The following is a 20,551-nucleotide window of genomic DNA, read 5'->3' on the forward strand; positions in this document are numbered from 1 at the left end:
ACCAGCTGGAGCATCCTCACGGCGGGAGGAGCTCAAACTTGTGCCACGAAATAGTACACGATGAATCATACGGCACCACCATGAAGAGCCTTGCCTCTCCACACCCACACACACACACACACAGAGTTGAAACAGATTCTAGTAAAGCTTCTGGAGCTAATAAGGCAAAAAGAAGTCAAATCCAGAATGTGGGAACTTTTATAGGGCAGCTGACCCAGCTCCTGCAGCGAGGCACCGGGTGGGGGCAAATCTGGCGGGGAGGGCAGCGGGCAGTAATGGAAAGACTTTGGAAACACAACAACCAGAAGCCATGGACCTTCTCTGTATGCTGACTGGAACAAAACAGCAGGAAAAGACATTTTAAAGACATTTCAAAAATATTTTATTACAGACTGGTTAAGTAATACCTGGGAATTATCATTAATTTTGTTAAGTGTGATAATGGCATTATGATTATACAAGAATAAGTCCACCTGTTTTAGAGATGCACGATGAAGTATATAGAAAACATATGCAAAATGTCTGGGATTTGCTTTAAAATAATTGCATGAAGCAGGGAAAAAACAAGAAAAGGAAGAGGCAAATAAGCAAACACAGCCAAACTTTGCTATTCGTTGAATCTGGGTAATGAGTCTAGAGAACTCGGTAATTCTCTCTGTCCTAAGTGCATTTGACATTTTCATTATAAAATATTTTAAATTCTGCCTAGTGCCAAAATAATCCTCCAACATGAAGGCAAACACACAAAATAGAATATAAGATATAAACATAATTTTTAAATGTCCAATTTTCACAATAACCAAAGAACTTAACAATTAAAAACAGTAATGAGATATCCTTTAATACCTTTTAAATTAGCCCAAAAATACTGACTGAAGAAATCAGTGCTGGAAGAGCTGGGAGGGACAGCCACTCTCCTGTGTTGCAGGTGGCACTGTAAATTAGAATGACCCTCTGGGCAATTTAGTAATAAATATTAAGAGCCATAAAGCTGTTCATACCCTTTGACCCACTAATCCCACTCCCGGGAATTTCTCCTAAGGATATAATTCAGATGTAAGAAAAAAGCTATATATACAAAGATGTTCTTGCTCCTATTATTTATAATAGAGAAAATGGAAATAACCTTAATGTCCAGCACTAAAGGAATGGGCAATAAATTATGGAATATCAATTTGATGGAATATATTACACAAACACTAAAAACAAATATATTGCGAAATGGAAAAGTATTTACAAAAAGCCTCAAGGGACTAAAAAAACCAAAAGTTTACAATGATGAAGGTAAAACCTGGAAAAGAAGTTAGATAAACTAAATCAGTCTGAGACTGGGGTAGGATTATGGGCAAAAGCAAAAAAGTTATTTAAATTTCCTTCAACTTTTGTAGGAAAAAATTTGAAAATTTTCTTTATAATAGTGTTGTTCCTTTTTCATTCTTTCCTATTGTGTTAAGATTTTTTAAAGTTGACTTTTAAAATCTTTAAATGATAGGCCAAATGGGTACTGGAATTAACTAAAATGTTCTAAGAAGGTCAGAGGCAACATTTCATCAAATAACATACAAAGTAACATCACACAAGTTTCACTGTCTCTGAAGTAATCAGAGTGGCTTGTGAGTCAACAGGAGGAAGGGCATCCTAACAAATGGCTCAGAGGAGCACTTTCAATTTTAAAAAAGAAAGAAATACAAGGCAGAGATACCGTCTGCAGGGAGCTGAGAGGGGAATTCTGGGAATTCCAAGAGGATGGAAGGTTGATTCCAGAGCAAAGAAGCACCTCATTCTCGGGAGAAAGAACAAGCTGAGGGAAGGATGTAGGAGTGCTGAAGCTTCTGACAACAAAGCAGGCGTTTTTCAGCCACTGATGCTTCAAGGAGCCATGGTGCTACTGTGCTGAATGAATGCTCTGTGTGCGGATTTCCATTCAGCCTTGAGCATTTCTTACAGAGGCATCTGGCACAGTACATTCGGTGGCCAGGGTTGGCAGGCAGTGCGTGGCTGGCCCCTGGTGCCCTACACCAAGGGTGCCCACTCCACACCCCAGCTTCGCCTCCCCTGGAGTCTGCCCCTGGAGCACATGCCATGCCTCTCCCAAGTGAGAAGATAAGTTTCTAAAACAAGCTGACTCACATGCTTCTGGGTTTGATAAGGTCCTAGGTACCAAGTCTAGTTCTCTATCCACAATGGCTAGATCACACGTTTGTGGGGAAATGATGTTATTTTTGACTCCCCACTTCAAAGAGTCTTGAAATATTGTCTCCTATAGTATCTAGCATATGATACACACTAAAAAAAATTACCTACTACTATAGTATTACTGGAATTTCTCTCTCCCTGTGAGCTTCTTGAGAATAAAGACCTTGGTGATACATATATTCTCAGATGATGAATGAATGAATCGATCAACAAATCCATTATCTCTGAACAATTCATCCCTTAGACTTCAGAGGCAAACTGTCTGGAACAGACTCTTGGAGACCTTGAGAAACCAGGGTAGACATGCCCCCAGAAATACCCTTCACCCCAAATCAGGGGCCACCCAAAATCCAGGATACCATGCAGTTTCTAAGTGAAATCCATTGGGTACCTTTGCTGTCATTTTTTGATGTGTTTAAGTTTGTAAATTTGATCTTCAGGAGGTGTATGTGCCCTTCATGAAGCTGCATTTAGGTCTACCTGTCACCAGGTGGTGGTAAATGACTCAAGTCCCCAGGCTTAAGTCAGGGCATTAGGAAATTAGAAATCAGAAGCCTAACCTATTTTATCTATACAAGAGCATAATCTTTCTGCAACAGTTAAATTGAAATATCAAATTGTAGACCCCCTTATAAAACAAAGGGAAAAAACCCACCTTGGTAAAAATCTGAAAGCTTTCAATTGATGTTAATAGAATTTTTCTAACTTTCATCTTCATTGACATGTCTTTGGTAACTCACACTGAATATATGTTTTGCAACTTAATTGCTCATGCAGGATATTAGGTATCCAAGTCTATAGGCCAGTTTGATATTTATGGAGGGAAGGGAGGTTTTTAAATTTCTTCAAACTGATAATGCTTTTCTTCACATGAGCCACAGTTGAGAGACCCACATAGGTGGTCTGAGCTAGTAATCCCCCTTATCCAGAGCCGCGCTCCAGTCACCTGGCTCCCTCCACCTGTGGGGGCGGGAATGCTTACAAAATACCAACTTCTGGGCTCCACCCCAGCGATGCTGAGTAGATCACTCCCCTGCTTAAAAACCCACCCACGCTCTAAATATTCAAACTCCCTGGCATGGACAAAGGCTCTTCTGCTGTGGCCCCACTTTATCTCCCCAGTTTCATTTCTTGCCTGTCCTGTCTTACCATGAACCCTACAGAAAAGCTACTCTGTCCTCTCAGCACTCTGAGGACATACAACGGTCCTACCTCTGAGCCCTTGTACTGGCTGTTGTCTGCCCGGATGTGCCTCCCCATCCTCCATCCCCTTCCCCACCAGGAATCCTCCCACTGTCAGGAAGGACTCACCAGTCACCTCCCACCTGTCTTCCCAAGTCCCACAGGCTGGGACACATCACTGCCATTACCACCCTTTATTTACATCTTACCCTTGCACTAGCCAGCAAACCCACGTGGAACAAGTGTGTAGTGTATCAATTACGTCGTAGAAAAGAACAGCTCTCTGAGGAGGTGAAATCACCCTCCTCAATCCACACATTTTAATAAGCTGCTTTGGAAACAGACTGCTCATCGCTACAGTGAAAGGATTCCTCCCAATTTGTTTCGAAAGGAGCTTGCATGTCAACCAGACCAAAATGAAAGTGTACCAAACTTGGGTCAATTCCTGTCATGTCTGCAGTCACAGCAGCCCTGCTGGCTGCAAGGCTTTTCAGCTTCCTGGAGGTTTTTACCTTTAGTGACAGATGCAGAGGACAGGGGTCACTTGTGTTAGATGACAGACTATGATACAGCCCGGTGGGGAGAACTATGTGAATAGTACCCGGTTGTGCAAGACTTGGGGAACAGAATTCAATATCAAGGTTGGGGATGTGGACAAAAATTAAGAAATATCAGAAATGGCATCAGCAAATAAGTACTAAATACTAGACAGCTCTTGATATGATTTTTAAAGAAACTGTGTTGGGGTGTTTTTTTTTACCAGGTGGCTAACGATGACATGCATGTTATGGGAAAAATGACACATGAAACTGGAAACGCTGCGACAGAGCGTGATGCCAGCACGTACGCTAAAACTGACATGCACGTTGACTCAAATTGTTTGAAATTAGATTTTTTAAATTCAAACCAAAGTTGTGACATTATTTTCTTGGGAACTTACTTTGTTTTCATTCTAATTTTAAGCATAACCAATTCAAGCCCACAGGCACTTCCACTCGAACTCCGAGTGTGAGGGCTGTGTGTCTGCTCACGCCCGTCACGACAGTGGGCACAGGAACAGTTCCCCAACCTCTACCTCTAACTCATCTGCTTCTCTAGGCCTTCCCTGGGGTCCTCACTTGAAAAGACTTCCTGCTTTAAACTGCACTGATAAAGAAAGAAATCATTTCCCCACTGAATCGTGTATCAAAGACAAACAAGCAAACCATAGCTTCAGATCAAAATGAGATAAGCAGGGTTCTGAGTTCTAAGTCCAATTAAAGCAGTATGACACTGTATTCTACATCACTGTAGACTTTTCACAGGAAATTTATGCTATGAGATTATTTGAAAATATCGCAAGGAAACAGCTTGATGCTCCCATTATTGCTTTCAAGACACCTGGAGATGCAGGGAAGCAGTGGACTGACCAGACCAGAGCGGACGCGAACTTGCTAGAGCTCACTCAGGGCTTTAGCCACCGTCTCCCTTTGCCTCCTCTTGCCCTGGCAGGGCCCTGCTTTCAGCCCAAACCTCCTGTGGTCTGGCAAACGGTTGTCTCCATTTTCTTCAACAAAACAGGAACTATGTCAGATTTTTCAAGTGCCCCACCATGAAAAATGACAATAACCCATATTTCACACTTTCCCTCTGAAAAGGTGTTTTAAAAATTTTTTGGTTTCTCTTAATTCTATTTTAGAAGTCTTATAACACTGTAATTTCACAATTATGCATTTTAAAGTGCATTCTCTGTGATAAAACCCACCACAGTAGGAATTTTAAAAATAATAACGTTACCCTCTTTTCCTAAGAAATAATAAAGCACAGAGAAATACGGCAAGATCCGAATCTCGCCTGCACTAATGCAGCATGAAAGAGCAGTTTTAAAAGGACAAGGAAAAGGGTACATTATCTCATTTGGGGGGGCGGGGGGGGGAAAGGAAATGAATTAAGGCCACAACAAAATGAAACTGAAAAATTGCTAAATGAAGCTGTGAGTGGGGAAAATGAAAAATCAATGAAGGAACGGAGGGGAAAAAGGTACATTTTTCATCTTCATGAGCTTGATTGGGTTTGTAGAAATTCATTTTCAATTAATGTGTCTTGTGGCATTCAGCCAGGCTAGATATGAGCGGGGCACATATTTTAATCAATTTTTTTCTATTAAGTTTGAAGTAATATATAATAATAGAACTATACCATTCAAAAGGATCCGTTGAAACTGGCTTCTGAGGTAAAATAACCTAATTTGGTTTGATTTCTACCTTACATTAAAGAGAACCCAACTTCTCCCGAAGGAGAGGAAGGGCAACAAGCTGTCTCCCAGGCGCCTAAGCTTGACCCGACTACGGCGACAGCGCGGATGAATATGCCGGCTCTGCAACCTGTGCGCATTCATGGGGGAGAAAGGAAGGTCGGCACCGGGCACCACAAAAGTGGGTATCTGGCTTTTCTGGGTTAGCTCATCACCCTCAGAAACAGCCCTAGGGGGGATCATCCCCACAGAGGAGAAAAACTGAGGTTCCTAGAGCTTCCCCAGCTCTTCACCCTTCGATGATCACCTGTGGTCGCCTATGCACTGGACCCAGCGTTAGGGACCGGGAGCACAGTGGTGGGCTAGGAACACTTGCTCTCCACCTTTACAGAAAAAAAAAATACTAGTGAGGATGGCAGGCAGCAAATGGGGAGGGTGGAGGGAAATGCACAAGTGCGTGCACGATAGGGAACCAGCAGGGTGATGTTTGGTACCCCCAATATAGCATGCGCCTGCTGAATGCTGACGGGTGAGGGAAAGGTTCAGGCCAGAGGGCTCCCGACCAGCTCATCCCCACTTGCCTGGGTCTCCCCAGATGTTGGCACTGAAGTCCCATGTGCCAGGAACTTCTCACTCACAGGCAAACCAGGACAGTTGCCACTTTAGAGCTTGATGCTGGCAGGGCTGATTTAAACCCGTGCGGTCCAAAGCCATTCACGCCACACTGATCAGAGGGCTGCCTTTGTCCTCCCTGGGTGACAACCCGGGACTGCCATGCTGCCCAGAAAGTAGGCCGGGCTGGGAACAAAGTTGGCAGGTGACGGTCTCTGTGGCAAAGAATTTTCTGGGGCCCTAAGTCTTCAAAGCTGTTCTTTGCCCTTCTGTGACTCCTGGGGAGGGGGGTGGGATGGAGAAGAGGGTGCTCTCAGCTTGTCTGTCCCTGTGCTTCCCTGGGTGGAGGCAGGGTCAGGGACAAAAATCACACACTACACAGGACTATCCAGGGAGAAAATGATTTCAGATTAATGTAATGAGATGTACCCAGGTCCGCAAAGCTGGTACTAAAAAAAGTTCAAGTGCCCTGAATTTAGATCCTCACCTGCACTGGCCCTCCTGGGAGCTGCCTAACTGTCCTTTCTGTCCCTTTCCCCTCCTAATTGCTCAGCACCCCCTGAAGAGACATCAAGGAATTGAGAGCAAAGTAGTAAAGGACATTTTCTCAGCTTAGTGCAGATAACCCCCCACAATTGGTCTCAGCCTACACTTCCAGCCTCTTCATCCCAATTCCCTCTCACAGTCCAGTCAAACTACATTAGTTAACTCACCCACACTTATGTTTTTCTTTTATGCTTATTCCATATCTTGTCTGGTATGTCCTTTTCCACTCACGCAATCCCTGCCTAGAAAAATCCAATCCATCCTGCAAGACTCGGTCAGCTACCACCTCCTCCCTGAAGCCTCCCACCCACACAGAGTCAGTGAACATGCATTTTGTCAGTCACTCCTCACAACAACCTCTGGTGCAGGTGCTGTTATCATTATTTCCACGTTGCTGATAAGGAAACTGAGTGTTGGGAAGAGTAAGAAACTCACTAAAGATACAGAGCCCAGCCAGGAACAGAGGCGGGAGGCCAGCTCAGATTTCATTCATCACGCAAAGTCTGTGAGCTTTACTGTTATCTCCACTCTCTTTGCCTGGGCACAGCTCACGGCCCTGCGCAGGACTTACCACGTTCTGCCGTGGGCTCAGAAGGGTTTTAGTGTCAACCAGAAAGCCCTACGCTGGCAGAAACTCACGTCCATTTCGGCATTTGGCTCCTAAAAGGTGCTTCTTAAATGTTCAGAAACTGATGAATCAGAGAAGAACCCCCTAAACTGGACCTGCCTCATCACCCCCACCCCTAAACCTGAGGACAGAGCTTCCTGCAGACTTCAGCACTGGGCCAGGAGAACAGAAATATTTAGAGACAGTGGCACGGGGACACAGGTCCAGCCTGATGGTGACGGCACAGAAGAGAACGAGTGGGTCAAGGAAAGACCATTCGATCCGTGCTGGGAGAGGAACAAGCTTTCCACGATCTCCCGCCCCGCCCCCAAAGTGCAGCCCTATTCACAGCACATTCGCAGACAGTAAATTCCACAGGGATTATTGTTTGTTCAACAAGCATTTATTGAGTGCCTCCTGTATGCCAGTGACTATTCCAGGTGTTAGGACACAGCTGGGAATGAAACAGACAAAAGCCACTGGCCGCAGGGAGCTCACATTCTGGCGGATGGTAACAGACAACTCATAAATAAGCAAAACAGGTTAGTGTAGGATATAGGACAAGATAACGGGATAGAGAGCTGTGGAGAAAGAGTAAGAAAGAGGATGGAGGTATGAGCAGAGGACGGGGAGGGGAGGGCTGTAATTAAAGACCTAAAGATAAAAACAAAGCTCTAAAACTATTACCCCCCCAAAACCCATATGACGAATAAACAAGACACACAGCACACCATAAAAATATTAATAACTTTATGCCAAAATTAAAAACTTCTATAATATACAAGACACCATAAACAAACAAAAAAACCCACTGACTTGTAGAAAATAATAGCATTTAAATATTTTTTGATAAATAATGAATATTGATAGTATACAGAGTTCCTATATTATCAGCAGGAAAAAAAGACAAACAACCAAAGAGAAAAATAAACAAAGATATGAATGGCCAATTACTAAGGTTGGAGGCCTGAACAGCCATAACATAAGCTTAGGAAGACAGGCTAATGAGTAGTAATCAGGCTGACACAGATCAAAATCAAAAGGAAGAGACACCATTTCGCTACGGCAAAAACTACCTCCCAGCAGTGCCGGGAGGTGGGGGCGGCGCGGAGATGCTGCCAGCCTGCGCCCTCCGGACAGCGCCTGGGCAGCGCCGGGCAGAGTGGACGGTGCCTGCGCCCAGGCTCTGCCATCCTCCTCCAAGTACAGTCCCCAGTCGGAGAAGCACAGAGACATGTTGGGTGTTGTTTGTAAAAATACAAATTTAGGAAAAAAACCTAAATGTCTATCAATAGGACGCATTACAGTATATTCATATAATGGATAATTAGACAGCCATTAAAAGGAATAATTTATCTCTATATGTAACACCATCAAACACAAAATTGGGAAAACAAGTTGTGCTCTCTCTCTCTCTCTCTCTCTCTCTCTATATATATATATATATATAATTTTTACTTACTTACATATTATGAATAAAAATTTACATACATGTTTAATCATAAACTAAGCTATATACTGATAATAGACACATGCAGGTAGTAAAGCCTCAACACGTGGTCTGCAAAGAGACCAAACTGCCTCTGAAGATGGAGGAAGGAGGCAGAAGGACAATATCAGAACTAGGGAGGAATAAAAAGAGAACCTCCTCTTTGTAATGTTTTCTTTTATTTAGCAAAGATCTGAAATATGCCAAAATGTTAACATTTGTCAATGCTACAGGAGCGTTCCAGGGTTTTTGTTTTTATCAGTCTCTATAATTTTCTGTATTTAAAATTGTTGTCAATTAAAAACAAAAGAAGTAATAAAGGATGAATGCTGGTTAGGAGTCCATGGACCCAGCACCAATGTCATTTAAGTTCACACTGTATCTCAATCCTGGCAGAACCGAGGGACACAGGCAAAGACAGGGAGGAGCAGAGGGAGGAGGGCCCATCAGGCTGGGACCCTGATCAAGGAAGTGGCCAGCTAGCCTGGACCCGGTGCCAGTTCTCAGGGAGGCCCATGAGGCGCCAAGGGCATAAAATTTTGGAGGCACTGTCGGGGCCTGCAGAAAGGCTGGGCGCCTCACCCACGCTCTGCCCCATGGAATAAAGCCCCCCGGGCCTCCAGGCTCTCACTGCCTGTCACCCAAAAGGGGGGATGAGTCTCCAAGGGCAGGAGAAGAGCACAAGGTTCTGGGAGAGTGGCTGACATCACAGCTACTTCCTCCACATGTCCTTACATTTCCATTTCATACTATTTCATTTTTTTTGAAGCTGGGTAACAGATCTATTCCACTACAACAAAAGCCGGGAACTTTTCCACCAGATACTTAGAAAAATATGAGGGAAGTGAAGATACATATCCCTATAAAAGATGTAGGTCACAGCACTGCAGATGTGTAGATCTGCAACTCTCGAATCCGACTCAGATCTCCCTGAGTCAGTCTGATACCCAGCAGAGCATCTGGGGACCTTCACTTAAACAGAATAGCAACACAGGTTCACTGCATTAACAGTTCATTACTAATATGGAAAACTATTCGTCTGCTTCCTTTCTCATTCTCTGCCTATTTACTTAAGCTGAACAGAAGCAAGTCAATGAAAGATCAAAGACAACTATTGACAAGAAAGCATCTGCCTGTCCACTTGCCAGGAAGAAGTGGTGAGAGTGGAGAAGGACCCAACATCTAGTTGATTCTTGTCCCCTTAATGAACTCACTTGATTAGACCAGACTACTAGCCTACGTGGGCTAATACCACCCAATGACTATTACCACCCCTGCTGCTACCAATACTACTAACTAGATTTCAGTAGTATTGGTAGACTAGACTGTCTCAAGAAGACCTGCAGAAAAATAAAGCAGGCATGAAGTACACGTATTTCACTTCAGTATATTTTGGTGAATATTTCTTTCTTCATCAGATACGATTCTCCTTTTCATGAAGTTAGTTGAACTATCTGGTCAGGCAAAATGCTTGCAGTGATAGAAACCAACCAAACTTCTTAAACAGTCAGGAAGAGTGCCAAGTCGACTAGTGCTGTTCATCTCCACTCAGTGAGGACATCCACAGGGCCAACCCTCAGATACAAATATGATCAAACTACATGGACATGCGGCTGCTTCTGCATTTTCTGGGGGGCCATCTGGCAGCAGCACTTCCTTCCCGGAGCACCGGGGGTCTTCAAACCCAGTTCCTATCTCCTTAGCAGGTGCACTTGGCAGCTCTTCCACTTGTGAGGCTCCACTGTCCGAGATCTTAGGACCAGCCTCCACCTGGTACTTTCTGAATTGTATTTTAGGACTGTTTTTCATCACAGCTCCTTCTTTGATGTCTAGGAACCCAAGTTTCTAAAAATACTCTGTGGATCGTGGAGTTCTTGTGACTCTGGAAGTGTGTGTGAGGCCGTACGAGTTGAGGACAGACAAAAATGGTGCTTTCACAATTCAGAGCCCTGCATGGCCAAGTTTTCCTTTTAATAGCATGTCCTTCCTGTTTGGGTCATCAGCTCATCAGCTACATGCCACCTCTTCCCAGCAGAGAGAGTACAAGTGTTCTTCTAATCACGACAATAAAGGAATCGCTTCCAACCCAGGGCAGGCTACCACTGTGTCATCTTCCAAAGAGCCGGAGACTAAATCTGGAGAAGAGCTCGTGTGACATGATCTGGAAACAGTTCAATCGAGTGGATTAGGGTTGTGGGCTGAGGGCTGCAGCTCCTTCCCCCACCCCCACTGGGCTAGTTATCAGTGCTGGACATTACTCTGAATCCTCTAAACACGGGGCATTTGGCAACAACGCACTTTTGTGCTGTCCATTTCAGCACACTGCATAATAAATGTAAAATAAATTGTGTGCTAACAAATGGAAGATTTAAATGGGGGAAGACCCATTAAAAATGGGAGATTCTTAGAAGAGAGAGAGTTAATTTTTTTAACTGCTTTGAGTATGAATGTACTACTCAAAGGATGGATGGATGGCCGCGCTAGAACACAGCACAAAGCACAGGAGGAGGAGAGAAGTTCGTCCCAAGATCCCAAGTGCCCAGTCAGATTCACAAAGTGGGGAAAGGCAGCCCAGTGGGTTCTGCTTTTATTCCATTTAACCTTACTTTGGGTATGCACAGCAGGAACCCACACATCTGTCACAATAATAATAAAAGCAACTAATATTTATTATTTCCTGTGTTTCTAGGAATATGCTGCTAGTACTTTCTGAAGCTGATCCTTGAACAATGAAGGTTTGAACTGTGCAAGTCCACTTACTTATATGCAGGTATGTTTTCAATAAGTACTTAAAATGTTATTTCTGTTCTTTATGATTTTTTTACTAACATTTTATTTTCTCTAGTTTAGTTTATTATAAGAATACGGCATATAATACTTATAACACATGAACACTTACAACACAATACGTGTTAATCAATTGCTTGTTATTGGTAAGGCTTCTAGGCAACAGTAGGCTCTTAGTAGTTACGTTTTGAGGGAGTCGAAAGTTATACATGAATTTTTGATGCATGGGATAACCTGCACATTGTTCAAGAATCAACCATACATCATCTCAACCCTTAACAAAACATTCTTTCGGGTAGAGACTGTTATTAACCCTGCTTTACAGACAAGAAACTAGTAACTTTTTGAAGGTCCCACAACCAGTAAATGCAGGTAAGTCTGCTTCTAAAAAATCGACACTTGTCTCTACCCCAGGCACACCTGTGTTGTACATACACGGAAGGCTCTCTAACTATACTTTTCTTAGGTCTCTGCTCCGGGGGTGCACACAGATTCTGGGTCTGGGAGATGAGTCATAGGGACTTGAAAAAATAAATGAGAAGCCCTGCTTTGCTACTGGCTCAAGAACCAGAAACCAGTAACTCAAACCTCAACTCTCAGAAGAGTTACTTATCATCTATCCTCCCTCATCCAGTTTGTCTCCACAAAAACTGTTACATTGTAACAAGAGTCACTCTTCAAAAATCTAGGGGATGATAATGAAATGCTTTCAAAACCATTTCTTAGGAATTGCAAAAATGTTCTGCCCTATCTTGCACTTGAGAAGTGGTCATTGTCAATACTATTATTTAAACAAGGTATTATGTCCTTTTCTTTCTAAGGAAGGTCAGCGTGGCCAAGACTAAGGTCTTCTGTGCAGACAGAAGTGAGTGACTTAAACCAGGGCACGGCCAGACACGTGCACACACAAGCACTGGGGGAAGAGGATCCATGAGAACCACTTTTGGCCTCTTTGTTAGTGGTAGGTTCTCGGTTTCCACTGGAATTGGATTCTGTCCCTTAAGTCTCTACTATCTGTTTAAAAGTGTGCCTAAATCTACCTGCCTTAGTAACAATGTCTCTCTAGATGGACATGGATAGCCTCTGGGAAGTTTTACCATGTGGACACCACCAGGCCAGTAGGGCTATTGAGAGTGAGCTGTCTGGATGGGGCTGATAGGACCTTCAGAGGGTCACACACTTGGACCAGCCTCCCGCTTCAGGGCTCCTGGTCCCTGCCGACTGGTCTCCTGGCTTTCTTCCCCTGAACCCTTCCTACCCCAAGTTTACTACCAGCTTTCTGCCTCGGGCACAGAAGTTCCTTAAGGACCTGGACATGGAAACGTATACCATTGTTCTAAGAATCTAGAACATCAGTTCTCAATCCTGGCTGCAGACTGGAATCTTGTGGGGCTTTAAAAACCAACCAAAAAACCCTCCGATGCCCAGCCCCTCCCTCCTACTCCTATCTGCTGGGTTCTGGAGTTTTTTTTAAAACTTCCCAGTGATTCTCTGTGCCACCTGTATGGAGAAGCACTAAAGCTTGTTTTCTTAACAAGAAAATCAATTCGTTGCACCTTTGCACTCATTAAACATCTAAATTATAGAACAGGGTGGGGGATGCATTTGCTTTCCGCAAAAGAAAATTCTAAAAAAATAATGCCTCCTCTGAAACGGAAAGGCAACCTCTCCAGATACTTTCTGTTGGAAGAAACATGTCACCCGTCACAATCACAAAGGGCAATCAGAAGGAAGTGATAAAACAAAAGGATGCTACGGCTGAAATGAAAGGGTAAAGGACCTCTTACTAAATTGCTATTTATTCAGCCGAATAGTATCGTTGCCCATTGGCAAAACAGTGAGTCCACCCATTTTTAAGGGCAAATAGGAATTTGTTTTTTCCTCCCGATAATTTTCCCCTTGGCGGAAAAGGTGCTTTGGCTGGCTGGGGACCGGCCCTTGGCCAGTGCAGGTAAAGAGGTGTGAACGTCCCTGCTGACTGACCTTCCTCCCCGAGGCCCTGGCTCCTTTGCTGGCAAAGTCAAGAATGAGGCAAAGGGCCTAATCCAGGGTGGTTTCAAGAGGAGCATGAAACCCCCACATGAAGGTAACTGACAGCAGCCAGGAAGATCCCGAGCCCCTCTGCACCGCTCCCCACGCCCTGCACTGGCCAAGTGCAGGTGGGCGGCTGGGGAAAGGTGAATGGCTGACATGCCCCACAGGTGCTCTTTTTTCCAGTCCCTCTAGATTTTCTGGCAAACCCTTGAAAGTCTAAAGGACCTTATGTGGGGCTTGTTTTGTTTTTTACTTTTTATCAGAGCTAGAACCAGTTAGAAGAACCAGTGATGGAGGGAGACAACCAATCCCTGACATACATTCATAAGGGAGACTACAGTCGGAATAAAGATCTAGCCTAGGGAGAGTATTTGGTCCCATACCTCACACAAAATTCACTGAGTTGTCTTTTCCAATGAACTTGACCCCATTACATATACATTAACCCTTCATTTCAAAAAGGTTTTCTTACACACCCAAGTCCTCACTGAAATATTCTGTACCATACAATGAAAATCAAGTCATTATTGAGCTATGGATTGTAAAACCTAGGCTGGTCACATTTTATTCAGATTATTATTATTGCTGTTAAGAAATTACACTCTGCTGAGGTGAAAGGAAATATATTACTTAACATTTAAGGATTCCGAGAGCCTCAGTAATAATGCCTGGATGAACTGATAAAAGCAGCACAGCATTTTAGTGAACTGCCTTTCTTCACAGACAGTAGGACTAAAATGATGGGGATGGATTCCCCTTGTTGGTGAATGTGAAGCATCACACCAACAAGCTTTCAGGCTTCCTGACGGGGAACGAAAACTGTCCCTAACATTTGCTGCCTCTGTTTCTAGGTCAAATTTGTCTTAATATCTAGGTAGCTGGAGCTCATAAATAAAAATATATTTCTCTTCTAAAGTCAGAGTTCAAGTTTCCACAAGTAACTAATTCAGTAGTCTGTTTTTTTTCAAAATTTGGTCCAAATGTCCTAAAGTAATTTGGTTATAATTTTGCTGATTTTGGTCATTGTGAAAAGTAATAATAATGCTGAGATCATAACACAGGTGCAGCCTAGTAAGCAAGAGAGAATTCTTTATTTATGAGAAACTTGGATCGCAACTTCTTATCTCAAAAAGGATGCACTCACAGTGAAAGGCTAAACACCTTCCCAGGGCAGCCAGTGTTAGCAATGCTTTCGTTATGTTGAACCAGGAGCTGACATTTTCTTTTTTGCAAGTGCCACCCAGTGGTTCCAGACTGGCCTTGCATTGCAATAGGAAACCAGAACACACTCCCTCTTCTCAATGACTGTCACCTAAGAGTTGCCCCAGCTCTCACGGCTCTCCTTGGCCATCTCTTCTCTGAGGCCTTCAACCATTCCCTGCATTGCTAGAGTCCTCAACTCCTTTCCAACCTGATCCTACTCTTCTGACTGTGCTTACTTGTCAATATCCCCTTTTCCATGTTTCTAATTGGTAAAAAAAAAAAAGTATTCACATAAATGGCTACAGCAATTAAGATGTTCAACCATCCTTTTGTTGTATAAGTTAACACAGTGTACTGGACAAACACATTAATTCTTACTACCTGATTTAGATTTCAAATTTAGAATAAAAAGTCTCTTTCTCTCTTGAAGTCTCCATCCACTGCTGAAATCCAGGAGGCCCCTCCCTGATGGTGCCACCCTAAATTTCAGGCTGTGATTTCCTTCCAATGCCTGGGTTTTCCAGGCGCATCATCAGGATTTAGAGAAACTCACTGGGGAGACATTCAGTCACAGGTAGGTATATGCTTCCTTATTTTCATACATAGATTTTCCCCCACTCCCTTCAAATTGGTAGGTCCATTGTGTTCTAGAAGTGAATTAGAAAACAGAGAATCCTAAACTGCTTTGAAAATGTCTTTTAAAAAGGTATCGCTGATTTTTGTGCCAGTCATAAACTTTACAGATAACTGAATCAGAAGCCAACCAGTCTGAGGTTTTGGGCCCTGGTTCTTTAACATCAGATAGGAAAACAATACAGAGCACCACCCTGTGGTGAGGTGGGGGAAGTGCAGCGTCCGCATTCAAGGAGCCACAGGCAGGGAAGACTAGCCCCACCCCAGACTTCACGCGTGTGAAATTCAGAAACGGGAAAGCTGTGCTCCAGTAGCCATGGCTCCCTGAGATGCTAACCGTGACAACATGATGCCTTCCCTAGGGAAACACACTCCCGACACGGAACTAGTGTCGACATTGGGCAGGATCTGCCCATCACTGTTGCTGGCAGCGCTCCCAGGTGTGCAAAGGGACTGGGAGGTGCATGCCTGGGTTCCTCACCTGAACCTCTGCTGCCTTTTCCTTTTTTCTCCTGCTCCCTGAGTCTTGCACAGAACCCCATATACTACTCAGAGGATTCCACACCATGTGACTGGATTCCTTTTGGGGAAGCAGGTTTTCTCTAACGTACATGTTTATCCTCCACACAAGAAAACAGTGACCCTCCCCATCCTCACAAGTCCCTGACTTTAAACCCACTCTAATACCTCTGACATTTTATAATAATAAAATTATTTTACAGTAAGAGATATACTTTAAACTTCTATGTGTGTCCTATGTGCAAGTTATTTATTAAAAGTAGATACACTTTTAATTTTAGTAATTCATTAATGAGAGACAACTTTTCAGAGGACTGCTTTATATAAGGGAATTAGGGGGTTGTTTTTCAGTTTTTTCCACTACCAACTGAACGTGTAATTAAATTGAAAATTTTTCCTTCCAGTTAGAGAATCAGATCCCTGAAAATTCTGACAATCTTGTTAGTACTAACTGCTCTGTTATCTGACTGATTTCTTTACTGAGCAAGTAAAAAATACAATAATATGTTATTAGCTTAATAGCAGCATAAACTTTCTTCTACTGGGCAATCATCACGAAAGAGGGATTACATTAACGCAGGTGAAAATAATTTTTTCCTCTTAGAGAAATGTAAATTCTCAACTTACCTGTTTTTTTTTTTTTAATTTAGAAAACAGAACAGTGAACTATACCCAGCCTACATAGTAAACCTACAACCTGGCTCCATACTACATAAACTACATCTTTTCACCTCTCTACCACCCTTTCTCTCCTACTACATTAAGGAGAGAAAGGGCAGTAGAAAAGTGAAAAGATGAATGATAGGAGGAGAAAATGAGAGAAGAAGGCAGAAGAAAGGGAGAGCAGCAGACAGGAAAAGGGAATGAAAGGATGAGCAGTAGCCAGGGGAGAGGCGGGCAGCGGGGAGTGCAGACACCAGAGCTGAACTGGACTTTCCCTGTGGAACTTCCCTTCGGTCCTGGAGCTGCAGGAACCTACGTGGGGCAGAGCGGATCACTCTCCTCTGAAAGTGGGTGAGCTGTGCAGTGCACCTCACAGCTTTCTTAAGTCTAACTTTTTGATCTGGAGAAGGCCCCCCTTTAGAGGGACAGTCACCATGAAGGACATTGAGAAAATTCCCCTCTGGGCCCAGATGGTAGTGACCTGAGCGAGGTCACTGTGAGCCACAGAAAACTGAGCTGAGACTCAGGTCTGGCTCTAGGGCTGAGGGAGCAATCCCAGGCCCATGACCTTTGACAAGGGCTTACCTCCTCAACCATCTGCTTGACTTTTTTCTGCTGGCAATGTACCATGTCATCTAGATGTCTGATCCGTTCCCGGAGGCTGGCGGATGCCTCCTCCAGCTGCTGATACCTAACACAGACAGAAAAGAGTAACTGAGTCCTGTACCAAAGTAGCAGCACCAGTACAGGAAGTCATTGCTTGAAAGGAATGTTGCTGAGAACAAGGAAGGGAACCGTAAGATTCACTTTAACTTTGTGCTAGCCTGCGTGACTGACTACTCCTCAGCCACCCTGCCATAGAAGAAATACTGGACTCTTTTTCAAGTTTCCATTTGTAAGTTTTACCCTGTGGAAGGTCAGTTACTATACTGGTCAAGCACTGAGAGAGAACTTGTTGGTACCACTTACAGGTATGGGAGACTCTGTTTTGTAGTGAATACAATATCAGAACATCCAGTGAATTACCTTGATCAGGAAAGCAAAGGAGGAGAGACATCTAGCAACACAACAAAATATCTAAAATCAGAGTTCGCAACAGAGTCCTGGGAAGTCTGGAATTATAACTGTTCTATATATGATTATTTTGAAAAAATGTGAAACATGTTGAAAGACCTCCCTGCAGCAAAATGGAGTGAACCACATCATAAAACATTTCACACTTTGGCTTTAAAAAAGCAAAAATTATTCTCTGGCTTTGCTGGTTTCAAATAAACCAAAATAACCAGCAGAGGGACTCTTCAGTTCTTGGAGGCCTCTGGACCAGAGCACGGGGTCAAGGGTGTGGTGGGAGCTTATCTTGTCCCACCTCTGCCAGGCCCCACCTCCGCGCACCACCTAAAGACCAGGGAAGATGCCTATAACTTCGCAAACACTGAAATTGCATAAGAGGAAGGAAAAGAGGTATTTTTTTTCAGCAAATGCTATGTGGCCGGCAATACACCCAACAATTCCCTCACAGTGGCGCTGTGAGATGGGCGCTGTTAAAATCATCACGATCCCCCCTCCTCCTTTAAAAAAGAAAAGAATTCCCATTTTCCAGAGAGGCAGAGAATCTCAGGGAGGTTAAGTAACTTCACCCCAACCTTGCTCTCCTTCACCAGAGGGCTATGCGTGGCCTCCCGGCCAAAAGAGACCAGACCGTGAACTACTTCCACATTTTCCACACAAGGCTTTACATGCTCAGAGACAGGGGACAAGGTGATGTTTGACCAAGCAATGTTTGGAAACAAGGAAAGACATTTTAAAATTAGTGTCCGTGACAATGATACTAATCACAGTTGACGTTTCTCATTCACAAGGCACATCCTGTGGAGTTCAAGGTTACAGAGAACCCTGATAGACCAAACTTTTGCACTTGTGACAGTGCAGAATGAAACTGTGCCCCACTGCACTAACAACCAGCCACAGGCCATGGGATGTGGCTGCTAAGCTCCTAAAGAAACCAGCTCCGTACTGGAAGGGCTCAAGCAATGTTTCTGCACGTGTAAGTCTGCAGAAGAGATGACCAGAGGAGAGCAAAATGAACGGGCCAAGTGAGTCCCCAAACACATGGTGCGCCCACCACCAAATTCCATTACAAGATAAAGGGCACTGCATCCTCTTACCTTTCATTGTCAGAATCAGTTATTTCCCCTGACATTTCAGTTTCATGCTCCAGGAGCTGTAGCTGCAGCTGATGGCGTTCCTAAAACAGACAGACACTACTTTCATCAGTGGATTAAACCAAGTTGGACAGAGAATGTGTATCTCTATTATTTCCAGCACTAGTGAGTCCGAGTCCATATAAAACACCCCATGGGTTTTACATACCCACTCACCAGAGTCTAAACAAAGCTCAAAAATGCCAGATTTATTGCTGTGTTTATAGGTATATTTATGAATTAGAGCCAAACATCTCAGATAAAGCCATTCAAATATTCTGTCAGTCTAGGCTCAGGTGTCTTGTGAAATTATAGTTCTAAATAATGATAATCAATGCTTTAAGTCAGTGGCCTGTGACACAGCAAAATTCTTGATGATTTTCTCTATCCCCAACAAAGAGGCTCTGGAACTCAGCCTGTACACTGAGTGTTTACACAGGCAAGTTCCCTTGTAACACTGTGCTGTGGTAGTTAGAACAATGGCTCCCAACCATGTCCGCATCCTGCTCCCTGACACCTCTGAATGTGTCGTCACCTTTACATGGAAAAGGGAACTTTGCAGACGTGATGAAGTTAATGGGGGCTCTTATTGGAAGGAGCCCTAGAGTCGGAGAGAAACAGAGGCTGGAAAACGCTACATGCTTCAAAGCTGGGGTGTGGGCCGTGAGTCAAGGAATTTAAGCAGTCTCAAGAAATGAAAAAGAAGGCTGGGAAATGGTTCTCCTCTAGAGCTTCCAGAAGGAACCCAGCCCCACCAGCCCATTGATTTTAGAACTTCTGACCTCCAGAATGATAAGGTAACAAATTCACATTGTTTTAAGCCACTAACTGTGGTAATTTGTTACAGCAGCAATGAAAAACTAATACATACATCAAGCTGTGCATTAAGATTTGTAAATTTTGCTGTTTATATGTAAATTTAGACGTTTACTCAAAAAGCGATACAGAATCTGGACAATTACATCTTTGGAGAGAGTGGAAAATGTTAATAAAAACGCAGTTCCCCTCATAACCAAAATTATATTAGAAATACATTACCAATGTTTGTGTAATAAATTTCCTTCAAACGAACTCTACCAAAGCCTGCTCACTAACTGGGAGGAGACTGTTTTACTTCAGGCCCCTCCTCTAAGTACTACTGTGCCTCATTCTTTATTCTCAGAAACGCTCCCCTAACAAACTCTTACTCCTCATATAGATTCCAAACCTCTTTTCTGCCAAATGATTAAAAGCAAATCTTTGAAAAGTCAAGTCCCACAGCATCTGAAGCTCTCAGCTGTGATATACCAAGGGACAGACCCAAGAGGTGGGAGCAGCACCCTGACAGGAAGAATGTATCGCCATCGATGTGGTCAGAGTCATAAAGGAAGACCAGCTTTGGGTGGGGAGCTGTTTTATTTCTCAGTCTGTACAGCAGATGCACGTTCTTGGTGCCCAGCTACAGCAGAATGCACCCCTTACCTCCAAGTGCTAGGCTATTGGCTAGAAGTTTAGTGATGAACCTTTCACAAGTGAGCCTTCCCATCAGTCCCCCCAAAAAGCTGTCATAAAGTAGGCAAGGCCTCATTCATAGCATACTTTAAAAATTCAAGCCCTGGCTGGTGTAGTTCAGTAGATGAGCACCAGTCTGCAAACCAAAAGGTCCC

General features: G+C 43.6%; 1 protein-coding gene across 3 annotated transcripts in view; it reads right to left on the reverse strand.

Annotated features, from left to right (window-relative positions):
* The window catches only part of MYZAP (myocardial zonula adherens protein), an 89,936-nt gene that overhangs the window by 24,972 nt on the left and 44,413 nt on the right, over positions 1-20,551 (reverse strand). For 2 of the 3 annotated variants that reach the window (XM_037151016.2, XM_053670067.1), the window contains exons 9-10: positions 18,870-18,949; positions 17,290-17,395 (exon numbers count right to left, since the gene is read on the reverse strand). In XM_037151016.2, the coding sequence (XP_037006911.2) occupies positions 17,290-17,395; positions 18,870-18,949 (186 nt within the window). Of the gene's footprint in view, positions 1-8,111; positions 11,027-17,289; positions 17,396-18,869; positions 18,950-20,551 lie in introns of those variants that run through there. The other variant, XM_037151017.2, reaches the window with a different exon arrangement.

The sequence above is a fragment of the Artibeus jamaicensis genome, unplaced genomic scaffold (assembly GCF_021234435.1).
Source record: "Artibeus jamaicensis isolate MK-2021 breed Jamaican fruit bat unplaced genomic scaffold, CSHL_Jam_final contig_548, whole genome shotgun sequence".
Lineage (NCBI taxonomy): Eukaryota > Metazoa > Chordata > Mammalia > Chiroptera > Phyllostomidae > Artibeus > Artibeus jamaicensis.